Source organism: Marmota flaviventris, chromosome 10 (assembly GCF_047511675.1).
Source record: "Marmota flaviventris isolate mMarFla1 chromosome 10, mMarFla1.hap1, whole genome shotgun sequence".
In the NCBI taxonomy this organism is placed as follows: Eukaryota; Metazoa; Chordata; class Mammalia; order Rodentia; family Sciuridae; genus Marmota; species Marmota flaviventris.
This window is the reverse complement of record NC_092507.1, coordinates 64,039,099-64,059,862: the sequence shown is the minus strand read 5'-3', so window position 1 is coordinate 64,059,862 and position 20,764 is coordinate 64,039,099. Positions and strand designations below refer to the sequence as shown.

The window sequence follows — 20,764 nt, the reverse complement described above, 5'->3', positions numbered from 1 at the left end:
TTTAGTAATCTGCACAAAGGAACTATAAAAGCAAACTAGGTGTGATCTTGCTGGTATGTTTCTCACTTATGGCTGAGGAAACTGAGGCATAGATTAAATTATTTGCCTAAAATAACACAGTAAATGGCACAGCTAGATTTGAATCTAGGCAGACTGGTTCTTTCATACATACTGAATGTCACAGTCTTTTAGCCAAGTCTTATGGGATTATTGTCAGTGATAGTAAAAATGTCAATTTCTAGGTGAGAACTGCAGTTCCTAGTATTAATAACATTCTAAGTATATACACTGTGAATAGTATAGTCATATCATGGGACTAGCTAGTGTCTTGAACTCTTTCCTCATCAAAAATGTTTACATGGCATTTGAAAAAATTTTATGTCTGGAATAAATTTTGGATGTAGTAATGGAGCCAGTGGAAGAGTATAAATATGGGTTTCTGGAATTGAATGATAGAAAAACTCATATCTTCAATATTTCTCTACTATTTTTTACATAGTCTATCATTATCCTCTTCTTAATTGATATGGTAGAAAATTATTTGTTTCCATAGTAAATATTTTAGAGCATAAAACAAGTGATATTAAAAATTTGCAATGCATGAAGTAAGTGTACATGTTTGGATGTGTGCAGTTTGCAATTAAAAAAATATATCTATTTTTGACTTGACTTTTTGACTCTTCCTACAAGGACATGGTGGAAATGGTTTTTTGAAATTTCAAGATTCTGAAGAAATTACCAACATAGAACTTGCAGATGCTTTTGAACAAATGTGGCAGAAAAGACGGTAATTAGAAAATGATTTCTTTTCATAAAATAAATTAATACCTAAATACCTATTTTTTTATGATAGATTCCTAGTTCTTATTTAATAAATTTTACCTTACTTTGATCTTTTCTTCCATATTTAAAATTTGTTTGTTATACATTAAACTGTGTTTTTTAAAGGAAAAACTCAAGGGTTATTACTTAACATGAAAAAAATCGATGTTTTAAAATTAACTCTCCTGTAATTTAGCATCCTTTTTGGGGGAGAGTCCTTTGTAAGCATTCTTTTATTTGAGAATTGTTGTATATATGAGCTTACGTGAACTCAGAGTAAACAATAGAACTGCTTTTAGCTTGATTGCACTTATGGGTTACCTTCTGTACACATGGCACAAAGGGAAATATGATGCTTATTCTGCCTTCAAAGTGTTTAAAATCTAACATAAGAGAGAAATGTATACATAAGCATACTACAAAAATTATCACTTTTGAAATATAAACAGAATGTATGGAAGTATTGAAGAGGAAATTTTATTTGGTACTGGTTGTTTTATCTAGTGCTTAAATTTATTGCATATTAGGTACTGGACACTGTGTTTTTCATGAATTATCTTAATTTCAGTAGCAACTCTGTGAGATAAGTACTATTATTTTCCAGTTTTTAACAAATGAGTAAGCTGAGGCACAGATAGGTTAAGTAACTCACTAAACTTTATGCAGCTGATAGTGCCAGAGCTAGGATTTATGCCCAAGTGGTCTGATCACAGAGCTTGCTTTTAGTTATTTTACTATACTGCCTTAATAATTTCAGAGGTTTCTGATCCTGCACAAATATTGTCGCAGAACAAATATGTCATATTAATTGTATCTTCTGTCATTCTCTTGGACTTTGTGGTTCAAGATTCTATATATCCTTTTCTAGGAGCATTATTAGCTGTTTACTCAGACCAAATGTCTGAGGAAAACTTCCACCAAAACCTATCTACCTCTTACTTTCACCTTCACCAGTTATCTACATTTTTTTAAAAAAGAGATTTGATTGTGTTATTCTTTCACTTAACAACAAAACAAAAGAGAATAAAATACCACTTTGGTGGCTTCCTCAAATATACAGAATCTTATTGAAAGAGACTATGGTATCTTTACAAATTGACCCTACCCCACCTTTTTAACAACCAGCTTCTCTGCAATACCTCAAATTTACTCTTTCTAAATTTTTACATTGTTTTTGTTCACATTAGGTGCTTTTTATTCTGTTGGAATCTGTTCTTTCCCTAAGAGATAAAATAATGCTCACCCTTCATTGCCCATGCCAGGTATCACATTTCTGTGAACCTTTTCTTTTCAGCTCCCTCTATTCCTTTCACAGTGCTCATAGAGTACTTTGCTTTGTTAGACTGTAAACTCTTTGAGGTCAGGGGTTTTTGTATCCCCAGCGTAATGTCAGGGACATTGTAGATGCAATATATGTTTGTAACACTTACCTCATTTCAATTTAGTTTTATTTTAAGCTCTTTGAGTATGGTGACTAAGTCACCTTCCTCTTCCCCACACATTTTTTTTTTTTTTTTCTGAACCTCGTTCAGTTTCTAGGACAGTGCCAAATTAGTGGTTGTTGAGTTGAATATTCACTTGGTTCTGAATAATGTGACATTGACAAGGGAGAAGAACTTAAGTTGAGGCACAACTACTACCTGTTCAGGTGGTTTCCCTGCATAGGATTATACCTTTAACTTTTCAAATGATAAATTTCTATTGAAGACTCCACATTTTTAGTTAATGAAATAGCTAAGACAACACAAATATCTTATGTAATAGAAGTATTGTAAAAATATTATTGTATGATTAATACAGCATGATCTGTGACAAAAGATATTATCACTTTTCTTTCAGGTACAATGAGCTACTATTCATTATTGATACTTGTCAAGGAGCATCCATGTATGAACGATTTTATTCTCCTAACATAATGGCTCTAGCTAGTAGCCAAGTCGGAGAAGATTCACTCTCAGTATGTATATTTTCCCAATTTGTAAATGATACTATTTTTGGAATGTGTAACTATTTCTGAAATCACTTGAATAGTTTTAGAATATTCCTATTATTTTTCATTCTTATACTTTTTAACACAGAGGAAATTTTAATTATATTTTAAGCATTTTGTTACAATGATGCTGTTGGACAATATGCTTTTTTTTTTCTCTTTTCATAGCATCAACCTGATCCTGCAATTGGAGTCCATCTTATGGACAGGTATACATTTTATGTATTGGAATTTTTGGAAGAAATTAATCCAGCTAGTGAAACTAGTATGTATGACCTTGTAAGTATGCCTTTGATTTGATTATAACACATAGGTATGTTAATGTGATAAATTAAGTTGATTATTCTTTGGAACCCTCTGGATTAGTGTTTCTAATGTCGAATTATGGCCTGTTAAATTGTTTTGAATCTTCCTTCCTATTAGTATCTTTCTCTTTATCACAAAAGATCCAAAGCTTCAGCCTAGTTAACTTGCTATTCCTGAGGTATTTCCCTGTTTTCATTGGTTTACTCATTCTCTTTTCCCTATCAGAAATGTAATTTTTTAAAGATTAATCTTTTGAAATTCTATCTATTCTTCTGGGGTCAAATCAGACGTATCTTCTCTAAGACGTCTATTCAAATGCTTTCTTTTGGAATTTTTTTTTACCTTTTCAGAATTTCCATAGAATTTTATTTATTTTGTGACCATTATTACGGTTTTTCTTTTTTAAATTTATTTCATTATTTTTTAATTTAATTTTGTTTATTTATTTTTTTATGTGGTGCTGAGGATCAAACCCAATGCCTCACACATGCTAGGCTAGTATTCTAACACTGAGCCCCAGCCCCGGCCCCAGCCCTACATTTTATCTTTTTTTTTTTTAATGTAAATTTTTAAAATTTATATATGAGAGCAGAATGCATTACAATTCTTATTACATATAAAGAGCACATTTTTTCATATCTCTGGTTGTATACATAGTATATTTACACCAATTCGTGTCTTTATACATGTACTTTGGATAATAATGATCATCACATTCCACCATCATTAATTACCCCATGCCCCCTCCCTTTCCCTACAGTTTATCTTTTATTGACCAGCGTGAAAGCCTTTCTATTTAATGGGAAACTCCTAAATGAAAGGAACCTTTGTTATCTATTTTTATGTGCCCTACAACTTCTGCTATAATCTTTTGACATCATTTGTTGAATTTCACTCAAAAATCTTTCAGACTTTTCTGTGCTGATTATGTATTTTTAATTAAATGAACTTTAAGTTGCTTTTGAAAAGCAGGAATAATAAAAGCTTGAAACAATTCTAGGCTGAATAAATTACTGTGTGTAAATGACTTTCTCTTCTTGTTTCTTTTAACTTATACCTTCCTCATTTACTCACAAACATTTGAGTGCTTACTAAGTGCTAATCAGTGGCTATTCCCCAATGAATAGGCATACACTGTTCCTGCTTTTGTGGAGTTTAGGAACGGAGACTGAGTAGGCAGGCTCCCTCTTATCCACATCAGCCCAGCACCTTTGCATTGATCTTTTTAATTATATAGAAACACATTCTTTGGTAAATTTTCTTTTACAAAGGGGGTTCTGCAGTAAAATTCTGAAAACGACTGCTATAGCCTATCAAATTTAATAGAATTATTTACTTCAGTTTTAAGATTATATATTTTGATGCCTGTTAAGTCTTGATTTGAATTTTAAAACAAAACTTATGACAATGATGCTTTAATTTCAATAAATAATAATTACCTAAATTCCAGTTACTTTAAAAGTTTAGTCTTGCTTTTGGATTCTACATTGTATACTTTATATAATTCTTGACGTATTCTCAAAAGTGTAAAATATATGAACTTTATATTTTAAATGTCTAATGCATTTAAAAAGTACTTCTTCCATTGAAATTCTGTGGGAGTGAGGAAACTATTTTTTTAATTGTTCACAATTGTGATTTATTTTTAAATAAACATTCCTTGCTAATATCTGATCTTTCCCTTTTACCTCTGTTAAAAAAAAAAACCACTATATATTTTTGGTACTGGGGATTGAATCTAGGATCTAAGCACTCCATTACTGAGGTACAACCTCTACCCCCTCCTTTTTTTTTTTTTTTGTTTTGAGATGGTGTTGCTGTGTGAAACTCTACATCCTCCTGCATTAACCTCCTGAGTAGCAGGGACTGTAGGCATGCACAAATATGCCCAGTTCCATTTTAAAATTTAATGATAACTTTTTTAATCTTAATTCAATCAGAATGGCCCATATTGTTGCAGTATACTAGTACAGTGATTTGACATATCTCTATATCATTTTTGTAATAATAGTTATTTTTTATTGGATTATATGTATGCAGTAAAATTTACTGAGAATCAGCTGCATTCTGAGTACCATATATATTGGGTGTTTCAGTAACCACAAAATTAGAGGGCTTGGTGTGTAGCCCCTAAATGTCATAGAAAGCAGTTAGCACATTTATAAATTGTTACCTGTTATATGAAGTCTCTGAACCCTCTAGGTAATATTCCTTTGTGAATATATAACTCCTGCATATGCTTTTATTATACTTTTATTGTTACAATATCAATGTTTAGATTTGTGATGTACCCTTCTGCACAAGAAAGTGTTTTCTTTTTTGTTAATTTTTCAACTTTTTAAGTTATTATTAATTTTTTGGTACCAGGGATTGAACTCAGGGGCACTAGATCACTGAGCCACATCCCCAGCCCTATTTTTTTGTATTTTATTAGAGACAGGGTCTCAGTGAGTTGCTTAGCATTTCGCTGAATTGCTGAGGCTGGCTTTGAACTCGTGATCCTCCTGCTTCCGCCTCCCGAGGTGCTGGGATTACAGGTGTGCACCACCATGACTGGCTTTAAATTAATTTTTAATTGGCACAATATATGCAATAGTGGGATACCTTATGATATAATTATACATGCACATAACATAATTTGGTCAGTTTCATTCCCCAATACCTCCACTTTGGGTCTAACCTTCTTAAATAAAAGATGTAAGGACTATGCTTTATGCATCTTAATAACCACTTAACTTGATTATGTACCTGGTCTATTTGTAGATGCTCATTGAATATTTATTGAATGAATGAATAAACATAACAGCAGTGTACATGTATATAGTTCTTTTAAATACATTTTTTCTTGGAGGAGGTAAATTTTTAAGTTTGAAGGGAAAGAAATATAGCACACTTTAGGGAAATGGAATACTTGCAGATGGACAAAAGTTGCAATAACAGGTGATTCTTCAATAGTAAACATATAGCCTGTCTGGAGTATGGAGATTCTGTTAGTAAGGAGGATTATTGAAAATTAAACTTAGTAATGTAGGATTTGTGGTCTCTATTGTAGAGGTTAAGGAAATCAGATTGATATGAGAAACATTCTTGAAGGGAAGAATGACTTCATAATAAGTGGAAGTATATTTATTTTAGTATCAAACAGTATGGTAATACTTCTCAGTGTTTCTCAAGCTCATTTGACTACTTTTTCTGTTTTGTTCTGCTGGGGTACCTAATAAAGCCTATCAAATTGCTTTCACAGGAATGCTCTCAGAGGCATTCAGTATACCTGGGGCTTCAGTCTTATCTCTGTTTATTTTATCTTTTGTTTATTCAACCTTTCATGTGTTGTGTCCTTCCTGTTGGACATTTCACCTGCCACAGTCTGGCTGGGCACAAATGCCGCAGTCTGGCTGGGCACACAATCATGAGCCACCACACAGCTTGTAGATTCAAACAGCAACTCTTTATTCCCGAACTCACACCAGCCGTCTACAATCACGTTCTGGGGAAATCCACGTTCTCTGCCCAAATTCACCTCCACTGGGCTTCTGTCTCCCAAAATATACTGTCTAAATCCCGTGAGAACTCAAGGGGAACTCAGGCAGCAGGATACGCCCTATTCCCAGCAGGAATAATCTTAAACCTTAAACCTGGAACCTAAACCGGGAACACCCTAATCCACCTTGGTCCTTGAGCAAGGTCGCCTACATTCAGTGTCACTGCAACATGGGGTACGCTGGCAAGGAAATTGTCATACCTACTTGGCTAATGGCTCCCAGCATTCACCTTTTTGAGCTTCTTTCTTTTTCCCTTCCTTTGCTTTTAATTTATGTCTTATTTCCTTCTTTGTATTTATTTTGTATTTTCCTTTTCTGAACAGGGAAGGCAAAGATTACTGATAATGTGATGTTAGTTAAATTGCTTAATCTCATTGAGCCTTAGTTTAAAGTGGAGATGTATACTCAGAGCTATTAGTAGGCTTAAATGAGAGTCTTTTCAAATTGCTTATCACGTTTCTTGGAACACTTGTGTTTCATAAACTTGATGCTCAGTTCTTCCCCACCTCTTTCCCTTCCTATTGGTAATTACCTATGCAGCTGGTCTTGTCTTCACAGGTGGGAGGTGCTGTGGGCCTGAGTACTTATTGGTAGGCTTGTGATTGTGTCTTTCCTATACCCTGTGCTTCAGCCAAAATAGATTGTTTTATGCATCTCTGCACTGCTCCTATATTTTCCTTTCTATAAAGACTACTTTTTCAAACATAGCTTAATTCTCACAATATCTTTTTTTCTCTTCCTCAAACTATAAGAAATTCATCTTTTTCTGAAGTAAAACCTGTCATTTTCCCTACCCTGTTATGTTTTATTTATCTCTAACCTAAGACATAAAGCCTTTACAGGAAATTTTATCATTCTTTGAATTCTCTATGGAAGGTAACAGTGGGAACTCTATGAAACAGATACTTTTTATGCTTTGCAGAATGGAATAATTTGTGTCTGTTCTTGATAATTCACTGATGTTGAATATCAGATATAAGATTAACAGAAATTTTTGTGGCATCTGTATAAGTGGTGAACCATTTATAATGGTTTTCACATTATATTCTTTGGAACAGTAGAGTGGCTGTAGAGGTGTTTTGGGTTTATTTTCATCATTGATAAACAAAATTAATTGATTTATAAAATGGTACAAAATTGCACAGCAAGAGCAAGGGGTTAGGTATTGGGGAGGTTATATGTCACCTACTTGAAACCCAGACTTTCTCCACTTAAATCTTTTTTTTTTTAATGTACTTGGCTATCATGTTACATTTTATTTGAACTTTGAGTCTAGGGTCATGATTTCAAAATGTCTGAAAACCATTCAGGTAGAGAGAGTACCCTTCTGAAGTGGACTTAGATATACACAAACAAAAAATTCTGTTTTTTCATTGTTCTGATGTCTATATATCTGTATAGTTGTTATTTTAGAATATCAAATATTATAATAGGAATGAGACATTTATTTTTCCCCCTGAAACTAGAGATTGTACTAGGGGTACACTGAGCTACATTCCCATTCCTTTTTATTTTGAGACAAGGTCTTGAATTTGAACTGGCCTTAAACTTGCCATCCTCCAGCCTCAGCCTCTTAAATTGATGGGATTATAGATAGGAGTGCCCAATGAGACTTTAATCTTTAGAACCAGTAGCCTCTTTATATTTGGGGATCTTTTTTTTTTTTTTTGTACCAGGGATTGAACCCAGGGGCCTTAACCACTGAATCACCTCCTCAGCCCTTTTTATTTTATATTTTGAGATGGGGTCTCACTAAGTTGCTTAGGGTCTTGGTAAGTTGTTGAGGCTGGCTTTGAACTTGTGATCCTCCTGCCTCAGCCTCCTGAGCCAATAGGATTATAGGCATATGCCACCATGCCTGGCTTGGAGAGTTTTAAAGATACATTACAGTTTTCTATATTGTGTCACTGGATTTAATAAAAGTTGTATGTATATATGTGCATGTGTGTATTTATTAGTATTTTTTTTCCTAGTTTCAGGTATGTCCCAAAAGTCTCTGTGTTTCTACTCCTGGACATCGTACTGATCTTTTTCAGAGGGATCCTAAAAATGTCCTGATAACTGATTTTTTTGGGAGTGTACGGAAAGTGGAAATTACAACAGAAACTATTGGTTTGCAACAGGATTCAGAAATCATGGAAAGCAGGTATTCATCTAATATTGTTATTTGAATAGTCTATTCTCATAATTTGTAAATTTTTATGAAACACATCAAGAGATAAAAGTTAGTGTTTGTCTGTAGTTTCACATTTCTACCCAATATTCATTTTATATAGGCCACATGCTTTACAGATTTATTAACAAAAACTTAATAATAAATATTAGTGGAAAGTTATGATTATGATTAAGATTATGTTGGCATTTTAAAATGCAGTGTTGGTAGTAATGCAGTGTGAGACTTGCTAAGACCTAAAACTTTGCCCCTAACTGGCCATTATAGAACTATACTTTTCACTTTATTGGAACTCTTGGTAATTCATTAGGGAGAGGCATAAGAGAGCTATAAGCCAGATACTTCCTTTTTGAGGAGTGGATTGTTGTGCATGTATATTTGTGTGAGACAGGTTGAAAGAAATTGGTTAACTTTGGGTAAATTAATTTTAGAAATATTTATAATGTTCTTTTTTTCCTGGAAGGCAAAAATATCTCATTAAAATTAAATAATGGCTTGATTAATAGCCACTTTCTTGAAATATGTAACAATATATTTTGTTAGCTGTATAACTTAATTTGTTATTGTCTAATGCTATTGTCTCATGATATCATCCTCTAGGGAACTTCCCTGGCTTGTTAAATGGCAACATATAAAATTCTCACAGTTTTGAACATTTCAGAGATTTCTATTTGAACTTAGAATGTGGTAGGAATAAATCCAGAAACTAGCACAAAATACTTATTTATTTATGAATATTTAGAATTGATATTGCTACCTGTTCTAGGTATTCAAAGTCTTATATTTTTTCTTTCCCAATTTCCTATTGCTATAGTCTTAAAAAAGGTGTTAAGGCAGTAGATTAAAATCCTACAGCAATATTTATTACCTTTATTTTTTGTTTAAATAACAGCTTTCAAATTGCCTCTGTAAAAATGGCTAAACTGTACTTTAACAAATGAGTATTATGTCTTTTACTACATTCATTCTATAATTCTCCTTGAACTTGATCCTATAAAAGATAATATTTGCCCTTGCCCTTCTCTGAACCATCCGAACATTGAATTAATCTCCTTTATAGGCAAGGACCATCTTTTTACTGCTTTACTTATTTTCTGTTCTCTCAACATACAATATTAAATATATAGTGATTGGACAATAAAAAATTGTTACACTGGAATTCTGTTGTATGTTCTGGAAGAATGGAAATTTGCCTCTTCAGTTTTCTCTATGTATTAATTTGAAAGCAAAAATTGTTAGTGCTGAAGAGATCTTAATTTATTCTTGTGGAAAATATTTTAAGCTTTAAAGCCAGACAGCAAGCATTGTTGAATTAGAGCACCCTCTAGTGTTTGTAGATGAATTTTATTTAGGTTGTTTACCAGGTAGTTTCATAACTCCTAAGCTGGATCTGGTGGCATGGGCCTGTAATCTTAGCCATTCCCAAGCTCAGGCAGGAGGAGTGTTGTAGTCTAGGCATTAGGGGTAATAGGACAATATAAGAGACTCCATTTTTTAAAACAAATTTACTTGTATACTTTATTCAACTAATGTATGAGAATTTAGTTCTCATTGTGCTCCCAGGAATTTTTTACATGAATGTTACAGATATTATCTCATTGTATAAAGGTTCTATTTACATGTATTTATGAATGACAATTGGAAGTTCTTTTAATAATCTTTTTTCCCCTACCCTTTTTATTGGTGCATTACAGTTGTACATAATGGTGGAATTTGTTGTTACATATTTGTATGTATACACAATATAACAATATAATTTGGTCAGTTTGGCTCCCCGGCACTTTGCCCTTCCCTTTCTACCTTTCACCTCTTGGTTGCTTTCCTCTGTTCTACTGATCTCCCTTTCATTTTAATGAGATCCCTTTCTCTCACCTTTCTTTTCCTTTTTTCTCTAGCTTCCACATATAAGAGAAAACATATGATCCATGACCTTTTGGAGTTTGGCTTATTTTGCTTAACATAATGTTCTTCATTTCCATTCATTTTCCTGCATGACATAATTTTACATTTCTTCGAAATGAATTTTAGGATTGTTTTTTTCTAGTTCTGGGAGGAATGTCATTTGTATTTTGATGGGATTTACATTGCATTTACAATGGATTACAAACAGTGTAATCCATTGTTTGACACTGGCCTTTAAAAAGATATTTTGTATATCTTGTTTTGATAGTATGGCCATTTTAACAATGTTAATTCTGCCTATCTGTGAACATGGAGGTTTTTCCATCTTGTGTGTTTTAAATTTCTTTCTTCAAAGTTTTATAGTTTTCATTGTAGAGTTCTTTTACCTCCTAGTTTAAACTTATTCCTATTGTGAATGGAATTGCTTTTCTGATTTCGTTCTCAGCAGAATTCATTGCTGGTTTATAGGAAAGGTATTGATTTTTGTATGTTGATTTTGTAGCCTGTTACTTTGCCAAATCTATTAGTTCTAGCAATCTTTTGGTGAAGTTTTTGGATCTTCTATAAAGGATCATATCATGTGCAAATAGTGATAATTTGACTTTTTTCTATTTTTATCCCTTTTATTTCCTTCTCTTGCCTAATTGCTCTTGCTAGAATTCCTAGTAGTATATTAAATAGGAGTAGTGAGGTAGGATATCCTTTTCTTTTTCCAGATTATAAAGAAAATGCTTTCAGTTTTTCCCCATTTATTATGCTTTGGGTTTTTCACATATAGCCTTTATGGTGCTGGGGTAGCTTACTTCTATCCCTAGATTCTTCAGTGTTTCTGTCTTGAATAGATGTTGAATTTTGTTAAAGGCTTCCTTTACATGAAAGCTTATTTAGAGAACAGCATATTCACCAAAAATCAGATATCAACTATTTTGTTAAGGAAGTTATAGCCTAGAATGTTTATGTATTTTTTTCAAACTTTAGTTTGAAAATATCAATACAATATTGTTAAAATTGGTAGTTGTGCCTTAAAAATATTACTTCTACATATATTTTAAGGAAACAGTATAATCCATTGGTTGAAATTGGCTTTTTAAAAAATATTTTGTGTAATAGTCTAGTATATACTACTAATCAGATATGATAGAAGATATTAATACATAAAATTGACTGATGTAGTTTCATGGAATAAGAATTATTTTAGTATTACTGTTTTCTGAAACTTAGGTATATTGAGTAAAATAAAGTTTTAATGGTATAATGAACTTGGGATTGTGAATATCTCTGACAAACTTGAATTTCATTTCCTTTGGATATATAACCCAGAAGTGGTATTACTGTATTATTTGGTAGTTTTCTTTTTAATTTTTTTCAATTTGTTTTAGTTGTAGATGGACACAATACCTTTATTTAATTTATTTATTTTAATGTGGTGCTGAGGATCAAACCCAGTGCCTCACATATGCGAAGCAAGCACTCTGCCACTGAGCCACAACCTCAAGCCTTGTTTTTAATTTTTTGAGAAACTTCATACTATTTTCTGTAATAGTTGTACTAATTTACATACCCACCAACAGTGCATAAGAATTTCCTTTTATCTATATCTTTGCATTTTTGATAGTAATCATTTTAACAGGTGTGAAGTGTCATTTCATTGTGTCTTTAATTTGTACTTCCCTGATGATTATGATGTTGAGCATTTTTTCATATGCCTGTTGGCCATTTATATGTTTTTGAAATATGTCTGTTTAGATTCTTTACTCATTTTTTGATTGGGTGATTTTTAACTATTGAGTTATTTGAGTTATATATTTTGGACATTAACCTTTTATCAGATATATGGTTTACAAGTATTTTCTTTCATTCTGTAGGTAGTCTCATTGCAGTATTGATTTTCTTTCTTTCTCTCTCTCTCTCTCTCTCTCTCTTTTTTTCCTATGTGATATTGAGGATCAAACCCAGTGCCTCACACATGCTAAGCGAGCACTCTACCACTGAGTTACAACCCCAGTCCCTCTATTGATTGTCTTCTTTGCTGTGTAGAAGCTATGTAATTTGATGCAGTTCATTTTCCTGTTTTTGCTTTCTGTTGCCAGTGCTTTTGTGATCATATTCAAGAAATCATTGCCAAAACCAGTGTCAAAATGTTTTTGTTGTTGTTGTTTTGTTTTAATTCTTCTAGTAGTTTTGCAGTTCTAAGTCTTTAAGTCTTTAACCTATTTTAAGTTGACTTTGGTATTTGGAATGAGCTAAGGTTTCAGTTTCATTTTTCTGCATGTGGATATCTAATTTTCCCACCACTACTTATTGAAGGCACTGTCTTTTCCTCTGTGTTCTTGTTACCTTTGTTGAAGATTAGTTGATTTTATAAGAGTATGGATTTATTTCTGAGATTTCTCTTGTGTTCCATTGGTTTGTGTATCTGTTTTTCCACCAGTACCATGTTACTTTGTAATTTATTTTAAAAACAGCCATTGTAATGTTCACAGCTGTGTTCTTTTAGCTCAAGATTGCCTTGGTTACTATTATTATTGCTGCCTTGGTTGTTTGGAGGGTCTTTGTGGTTTCATACAAATTTTAATATGATTTTTCTATTTCCGTGAAAAACATTATTGGAATTTTGATACAGATTGCATTGAATATTTAGATTGCTTTAGATAGTGTTGACATTTTAACATCTTTCTCAAATTCATGAATGTGGGATGTTTTCATTTATATATATCTTCAATTTCTTTCATCTTTGTTTTACAGTTTTCAGTGTGCAGATCTTTCACTTTCTTGGTGAAATTTATTCCCAAGTATTTTATTTATGTTTTATACTTTTGTAGATGAGATCAATTTCTTGACTTTCTTTGCGGATGTTCATTGATAGTGTTATGGAGATTTACATCTCCTCTGTTCATGATAAAGCCCAAAGAATAAATTGCTCATTGCCCATTCTAAATTTTACAAAAGACTTTGTGATCAACTCAGCTCGTTCAAGTGCCCACCTCTAGTCCAACTGGGAAGTAATAAGAATCATATAACACAAAAAATATGACTGCTTGGGACCTATTCCATGTGAGTAAAGTGAACTCCCAGAAGTTAACTTGGAATTAGGCAGATACCTGAAGGATATTTAAATCAATCTCATTTAATCCACATGATAACTTTATGCAGCATGTGAAGTTTCTCCATTTTATAGGTGTATAAACTGAGACTGAAAAAGGTTAAGAAACCTGCCTAAAGTCACATATCTAACAAACAGTAATACCAATATACAAATCCAGGAATGTCCCACACTCCTAAAAATTAAGTATTTAATTTTATTCTTTCATAATTTACTCTGAACAACTTGGCTTGCTTTCTTATAAATCTGTTTCTAGGTGGATGTGGTGGCACATGCCTGTAATCCCAGCAGCTAGGGAGGTTGAGGCAGGAGGATCACAGGTTCAAAGCCAGCCTCAGCAACTTAGTGAGGCCCTAAGTAACTCATTGAGAACCTGTCTCTTAATAAAATATGAAAAGGCTCAGTGGTTAAGGCCCATATGTTCAATCCCTAGTAACCTCCACCAAATCATTTCTTCTATTATACAAACCCAAAAAGATACAAACTGTAAATTGTATAAAAGGATACAATATGTAAAGGATATGATTAAAAGTAAGTTCTCACAGTGCAGATATTCATGTAATGACCAGATAAAGAAACAGAAAATTGATGATACACTAGAAACTCCATATCCCTTTTGCCTTTTCCTCTACCCAGTCAACTCCCAACTCAGAGGTAACCACTCTCTCAGCTCTTACGGAATTTATTTTCTTGTTCTTCATTTTAGTTTTATCCCCTAAGCATGGGTTCCTAAACACTATGTTTTGCTTCTTTTGCTAATATTGCCTTTGTGTAGTTCATTTATATTATTGTACATAGTTGAAGTTTGCTCATTTTTTCAGCTTTTTAAAAATGAAATATAATTTACTTTAAGTAAAATGACCTTCTTGAGTTTACATTTCTAAATTTTAACAAATGCATATAGTTGGATAATGCCATATCTGTTCATCACCACAAGAACTCTTTTTTATGCCCCTTTCTATCCACTCTTTCCCTATGTTCTTTAAGCCCTTGATCTGTTTTCTGTCCCTAGTTTTTCCCTTATCAAATAGATGAAATCATACATTCTATAACTTTTTAAGTCTTCCCCCCCCTGCCCCCCGCCCCCCTGCTTCTGGTACTGGGATTGAACCTGGGGGTGTTACCACCAGCTATATACCCAGTCTTTTTAAAATTTAATTTTTTATTTTGAGACAGTGTCTCCCTAAATTGATCAAACTGGGTTCAGACTTGTAATCCTCTTGCCTCAGCCTCCTGGATAGCTGTCACCACTGCAACTGACAGCTTCCTTTTTAAAATTTTTAACTGTATGTTCTGTGATTCTCCTGATTGCCATAATAATTATTTCATGTCATCAAGTTAAACCTTAATGTTCTAAATAAGTTAAAGTAAGTAACTTAATGTTTATCCTCTGACATTATAGGAGATATTACAGCATTAATAATAAACAGCAAAGCCATTGGAATCAACTTGTGAATTCAGATCCTCTCCATTTCCTAGCCATTTAACCTTGGGCAAAGTACTTGAACTTTTTTCAGCTGTAAGACGAGAATAATAATCATATAGTTTTTAAGATAATTAATTTTAATTTTGCTTATAAAGCACTTAATTCTTTGCTTCAAATAGAGTTAAGTGCTTAGTAAGTGTTTGACATCAAGAAAGCTTATCACATGTACTGATAGAAATTAATTATTGCTAGAATTCTACTTATACTACATTTTAGTTATTTGCTTAAATTATCTATTATGCTTTTATTACTATAAACTAGTTATTTCATATCTGGAGGATTTTCATTTGTAGAAATCTATGAATTAGGAAATTGTGTTTTTACCAGAAGGTGGCAGTAATATCATGTATTTGTAGATATGGGAAAAGAATGATAAGAATTTTTCTGTGTATGTAAGTTGATCTGCTGTAAGAAATCTAACCATATGTGATTTTAGCCACAAAATAGGTAAATTTATAGGATGCTTTTTAATTATCACTTTTTTGGTATTTTCTTATATTAGTTTGGATATTATTAAATACTTGACCAAGAAATTCAAGAGTCAAAAAAAAAAAATGTGTGAGGATTATTTGTAATTCATTAGTAATAAGGGTAAAGTAATTTTTATTTCTGTGGGGAAGAGTAGATTGAATTTTTAGAAGATATTATATATAACACTAGGATTAGGTAAAGCAAGGAACAGAAGACATTTATATTAATAATGTAAATCTATAATCCCAGTTTTAGAAATTGTCATTTTTATAGAAATCATGGCATATCATTTTACCTGGTTTCCAAGTATTCTTCAGTTACACGTTGCCCATCCTAGCGCTCCATGAAACCTTTGACGCAATACTATATAGTAGGAATAGCATGATAGTGAATAAGACTTCATTTATATTTTGGTTTAGTTACTTGCTTTGTATTTTCAGGTGCCTTATTTAGTTTTCCTGAAATTCAGATAGTTTATCTTTAAAAGGATACTTCTAGAGTAATTTTGAGGATTGGGGATAATGTATATAAAATGAGCATACTAAGCATTTAAAACTCATTGCAGTCATGTTGATGTCTTGTGTAGTGAAAGAGACACAGTGGATTTTTATGTTCTTTATTTGGTATACTACAGTGCCATTTATATAGCTTAATTTCGATTTTTATCAGCCGTGCCATATGTTACGGTTTGGATGTGAGGTCACCTCCAAAAGCTCACATGTGAAACAATGCAAGAAGGTTCAGAGGAGAAAAGATTGGGTTATAAGAATCTTAACCCGATCAGTGAATTAATCCCCTGATAGGATTAACTGAGTGGTAACTGAAGTGGTAGGGTATGTGGAGGAGGTGGGAATTAGGGCGTGGCTTTGGTATATGTATTTGAATCTGGCAAATGGAGACCCCTCTTTCTCTGCTCTATGATCACCATGTGAGCTGCTTCCCTCTGCCACACTCTTCCTGCATGGTGTTCAGCCTCACTTCAAGCCCTGAGGAATGGAGCTGGCTGCCTGTGGACTGAGACCTCTGAAACCATGAACCTACAAATAAAATTTTCCTCCTCTACAATTGTACTAGTAAGATCTTTTAGTCACAGCGGCGAAAAAGCTGACTAAAACACCATATGTGGCCCATTTGGACAGGAATCATCATTAGCCTGGTTTTTACATATTTTACATATCCATAGTTGATATCATAATATTCATATTCAACTACTATAGGTTTTATTGTGGGACAGAAATTAACCTGGTAAGAGATGGGGCCCTGAGGTTTTTGCTGGTAATAATGTCCTTTATGATTGATGGAAATTTTGGGTCACTGTTGTTAAATTTATTGGAAAACAATCATTGTCATTGCTAATTAGTAAATTGAAATTTCACAATAAACTTTAAAGAAGAAAGCCAAAATGGAACCAAAACCTGAAAGTAAAGTCATTTAGTGAGTTTTCATTAAATTGATATAGTATTATTTAAAATATATTTTTAATAATGTAATAGATATATTCCTATGAGGTAATTAAAAATTTTCTTTTCACAGTTAATTTTGTCATGAAAAAGAAATTGCAGAAGACTGAATAACAGTCATGTTTGATTTGGCCATGTTCTGTTACTGTGAATAATAATTAAATATTTATATAAGAAAGAGAAACATGTTTCTTCATGAAACAAAGACTTATCAACAAATTTGATTTGAGCTAAAGATGACATTAATTTACCAATACTGTCTAGCTCCATTATTCCCCATCTTTGTTTTTAAATTCATGTCTGTGAAATTTTCCCCCCCATAGCTTTATTGAGGTAAAATTGAAATAAAATAAAATGCATATATTGGAAGTATGGAATTTGATCAATTTGACATGTATGTAACTAATACAATCAATATAAAAAGTATTTCTATTACTACTTTTTAAATTTGAAATTATTCAAACTGTGTTTCCTGCATGATTTACTATATTAGAAATCAGTCACCTTAAGATAAATATAAACCCATCCCCACGTCAACTATTTCAAGATTAAATAGCATATTTATAAATATCTAAGAGGTCAAGGAAAAAGCACAAGGAAATTAAAGAAAAAGCTCTTTGAACTAAGTGATAATAAAAGCTTAAAATATTAGGATCTCAAGGATGAAACAGTACCCAAATTAACATATATAACTTAAAGTATTTCTATCAGAAAGAAGCTAGAATACAATCAAATTATTTTCAAATAATGTACTAGGAAGGAAAAAGTAAGAGTAGGAGTAAAAATATATGGAATAGAGAAGAATAATATAGCTAAAATTTGATAAAAATCAAGTTTAATCAAGAAGAAACCAAAACACAGAAATTAATATCAATGGAAAGGGTGCTATCAAAATAACCCTACAGATGCTAAAAATATATGAAGGTAATATATTAATATTACAATTGTATGCCAACATATGTGATGGCTTGCATAACATGATCTGTATTAGAGAAGGATCTGTATGCTGCTGAGAAGCATATTCAGTCATTGATAGATGAAATATTCTATGAAATATTATATATTCACATAATATATGTGTGTGTTAAGTCTAAAGTATCAATTGTATCTTTTACTTCTATAGTTTCTTTATTTAGTTTTTGTTTGTAGGAATCATTCAGTGGTGACAGAGGCTTATTAAAGTTACCCAGCACTATTGTGTTGTGGTCTATTTGATTCTTGAAATAGAGAAGGGTTTATTTGAGATACATAGATGCTCCATTGTTTGGAGTATATTTTTGATTATTTTGTCTTGTTGATGTGTAATTACCTTGAGTAGTATGAAATGGCCTTCTTTGTCCCTTATGATTAACTTTGGCTTAAAATTTACTTTATCTGATATGAGGATAATAACCCCTGCTTTATGTGATCCATGTGAATGATATGTTTTTTCCCATCCTTTCACCTTCAGTCTTTGTCTATGAGGTGAGTCTCTTGGAGACAGTATGTTGTTGGGTTTTGTTTTTTAATCCAACCTGCCAGTCTCTGTCTTTTGATTATGAGTTTAGGCCATAATGTTCAAGATTATTACTGAGACATGATTTGTGTTCCTCGTCCTTTGGGTTCCTCCCTTTGCTGATTTTCACTTTTTTTTTTTTCATTACCTTCTCATGGAATATTTTGCTGAAAATATTTTGTAGTGTAGGCTTTCTAATTGCAAATTCTTTTAACTTTTGTTTATCATGGAAGGTTTTTATTTCACCTTCATATCTGAAGCTTAATTTTGCTGGATATAGGATTCTTGGTTGGCATCCATTTTCTTTCAGAGCTTGGTATATGTTATTCCAGGACCTCCTATCTTTGAGGGTCTTGGTTGAGAAATCAACTGAGATTTGAATAAGTTTCCTCCTATATGTAATCTGATATTTTTCTCTCGTAGCCTCTAAAATTCTATCCTTATTCTGTATATTAGGCATTTTCATTACAATGTGCCTTGGTATGGGCCTATTACAATTTTGTACATTTGGGTCCTGTAAACCTCTTGTGTTTGATTTTCTATTTCATTCTTTAGGTTTGGGAAATTTTCTGATATTATTTCATTGAAAAGATTGTACACTCTTTGGTTTGTATCTCTGTATCTTCATCTATACCAATGTATCTTAAATTTAGTCTTTTTATGTTACCCCATAGTTCTTGGAAGTTCTATTCATTGTCTCTTAACATCTTCTCTCCGTGGTCAACTTTGTTTTCAAGATTATATATTTTGACTTTATTGCCTAAGGTTCTGTCTTCCAAGTGGTCTAGTTTGTTGGTGATGCTTTCTATTGAATTTTTAATTTGGTTTATTGTTTCCTTCATTTCGAGGATTTCTGCTTGTTTTTTTTTTTCCAGAATCTCTGCCTCTTTATTGAAGTGATATTTCACTTCCTATATTTTCTCTTTGATTTCATTTTTTATACTGTCCTTTACTTTGCAGATCAGTTTAACTATGTACATTCTAAACTCCTTCTCCGACATTTCTTCCACTGTGGTGTCAGTGGATTCTGTTATTGGGAGTATTTTGGTTTGTTATTGGGAGTATTTTGGTTTGCTTTTTCATGTGTTTTGTGTGTCTACCCATCTGACAGTATGGATCTGAAGCAGTAGAGTTTCTATCCTGTGGACTTATAGTGTTCCTGAAGGTTTCTAGTACCTCACTCTTTAAAGAGTGACAAATAATAATAACCACCAAAGAAAACAATACTCTGCATTAAACCAAATAGTTTCTACTATGTCATCTACAGTATTAATTACCACAATAAACAGAAATGATATGATCATTTATTGCCTACAATTAAAACAGCAAGTTTGCAAAAGGGTTTATAATTTTAAATGGTGGACAGGGAGAGAAAAGATGTGATATAGGATGTGATGATTATGAGGGAGGAGGAGAGAAGTAGCAAAAAAATTAAAGGAAGAATGAAAGAAAAATAGAGATTGGCTGTTAGCACAAGAAAAGAGAATTAAGGGAAACAGGTAGAAGAAAAAATATATAACATAAAAATAAAAAATATATAAAACTAAAATATACGAATCAAACATCCTAATTCACAAAAAATTAATCCATGAAAAATAACTGGCTTCAAAAATGCTAGAAATGAGAACAAAACCAAATGAGTATGTATAAATATCCATGCCATCAAGGTCACAATTAAGCAGAAAAAAAAGAATTAAAAAAAAATCTTGATGAAAAGTTAAAGAATTCTTTCTGTTGGAGTTTAAAAGATTCTGTTTTCCCTTCTCAGTAGTTTTAGATGGGGTTATTTGGGACATGATTCTCCACCTTCTGAATTGCTGAAGTGTGAGAGGTATCCTGGAGGTAGAATTCCTGGAGGCAGGATTTAAGCTTAAGTGGGCTTCAGGCTCTTTGCTGAATGCTAATTGGTCTGAAGATTTTAAATCAGTGTTCCTTCCGTGCCCAGTACTTGCTAGTCCATGCTGGTAGACTGAATCCCAGAAATCTCCCCAGGGTTCCACTTGTTTGGTGGGGG

General features: G+C 32.5%; 1 protein-coding gene across 1 annotated transcript in view; it reads left to right on the top strand.

The window, feature by feature from the left end:
- Pigk (phosphatidylinositol glycan anchor biosynthesis class K) overlaps nucleotides 1–20,764 on the top strand; it is a 122,506-nt gene that overhangs the window by 46,520 nt on the left and 55,222 nt on the right. Inside the window, exons 6-9 of the mRNA XM_027935160.2 lie at nucleotides 691–787; nucleotides 2,662–2,779; nucleotides 2,981–3,091; nucleotides 8,634–8,806. Of these exons, the coding sequence (XP_027790961.1) occupies nucleotides 691–787; nucleotides 2,662–2,779; nucleotides 2,981–3,091; nucleotides 8,634–8,806 (499 nt within the window). The remainder of the gene's footprint in view (nucleotides 1–690; nucleotides 788–2,661; nucleotides 2,780–2,980; nucleotides 3,092–8,633; nucleotides 8,807–20,764) is intronic.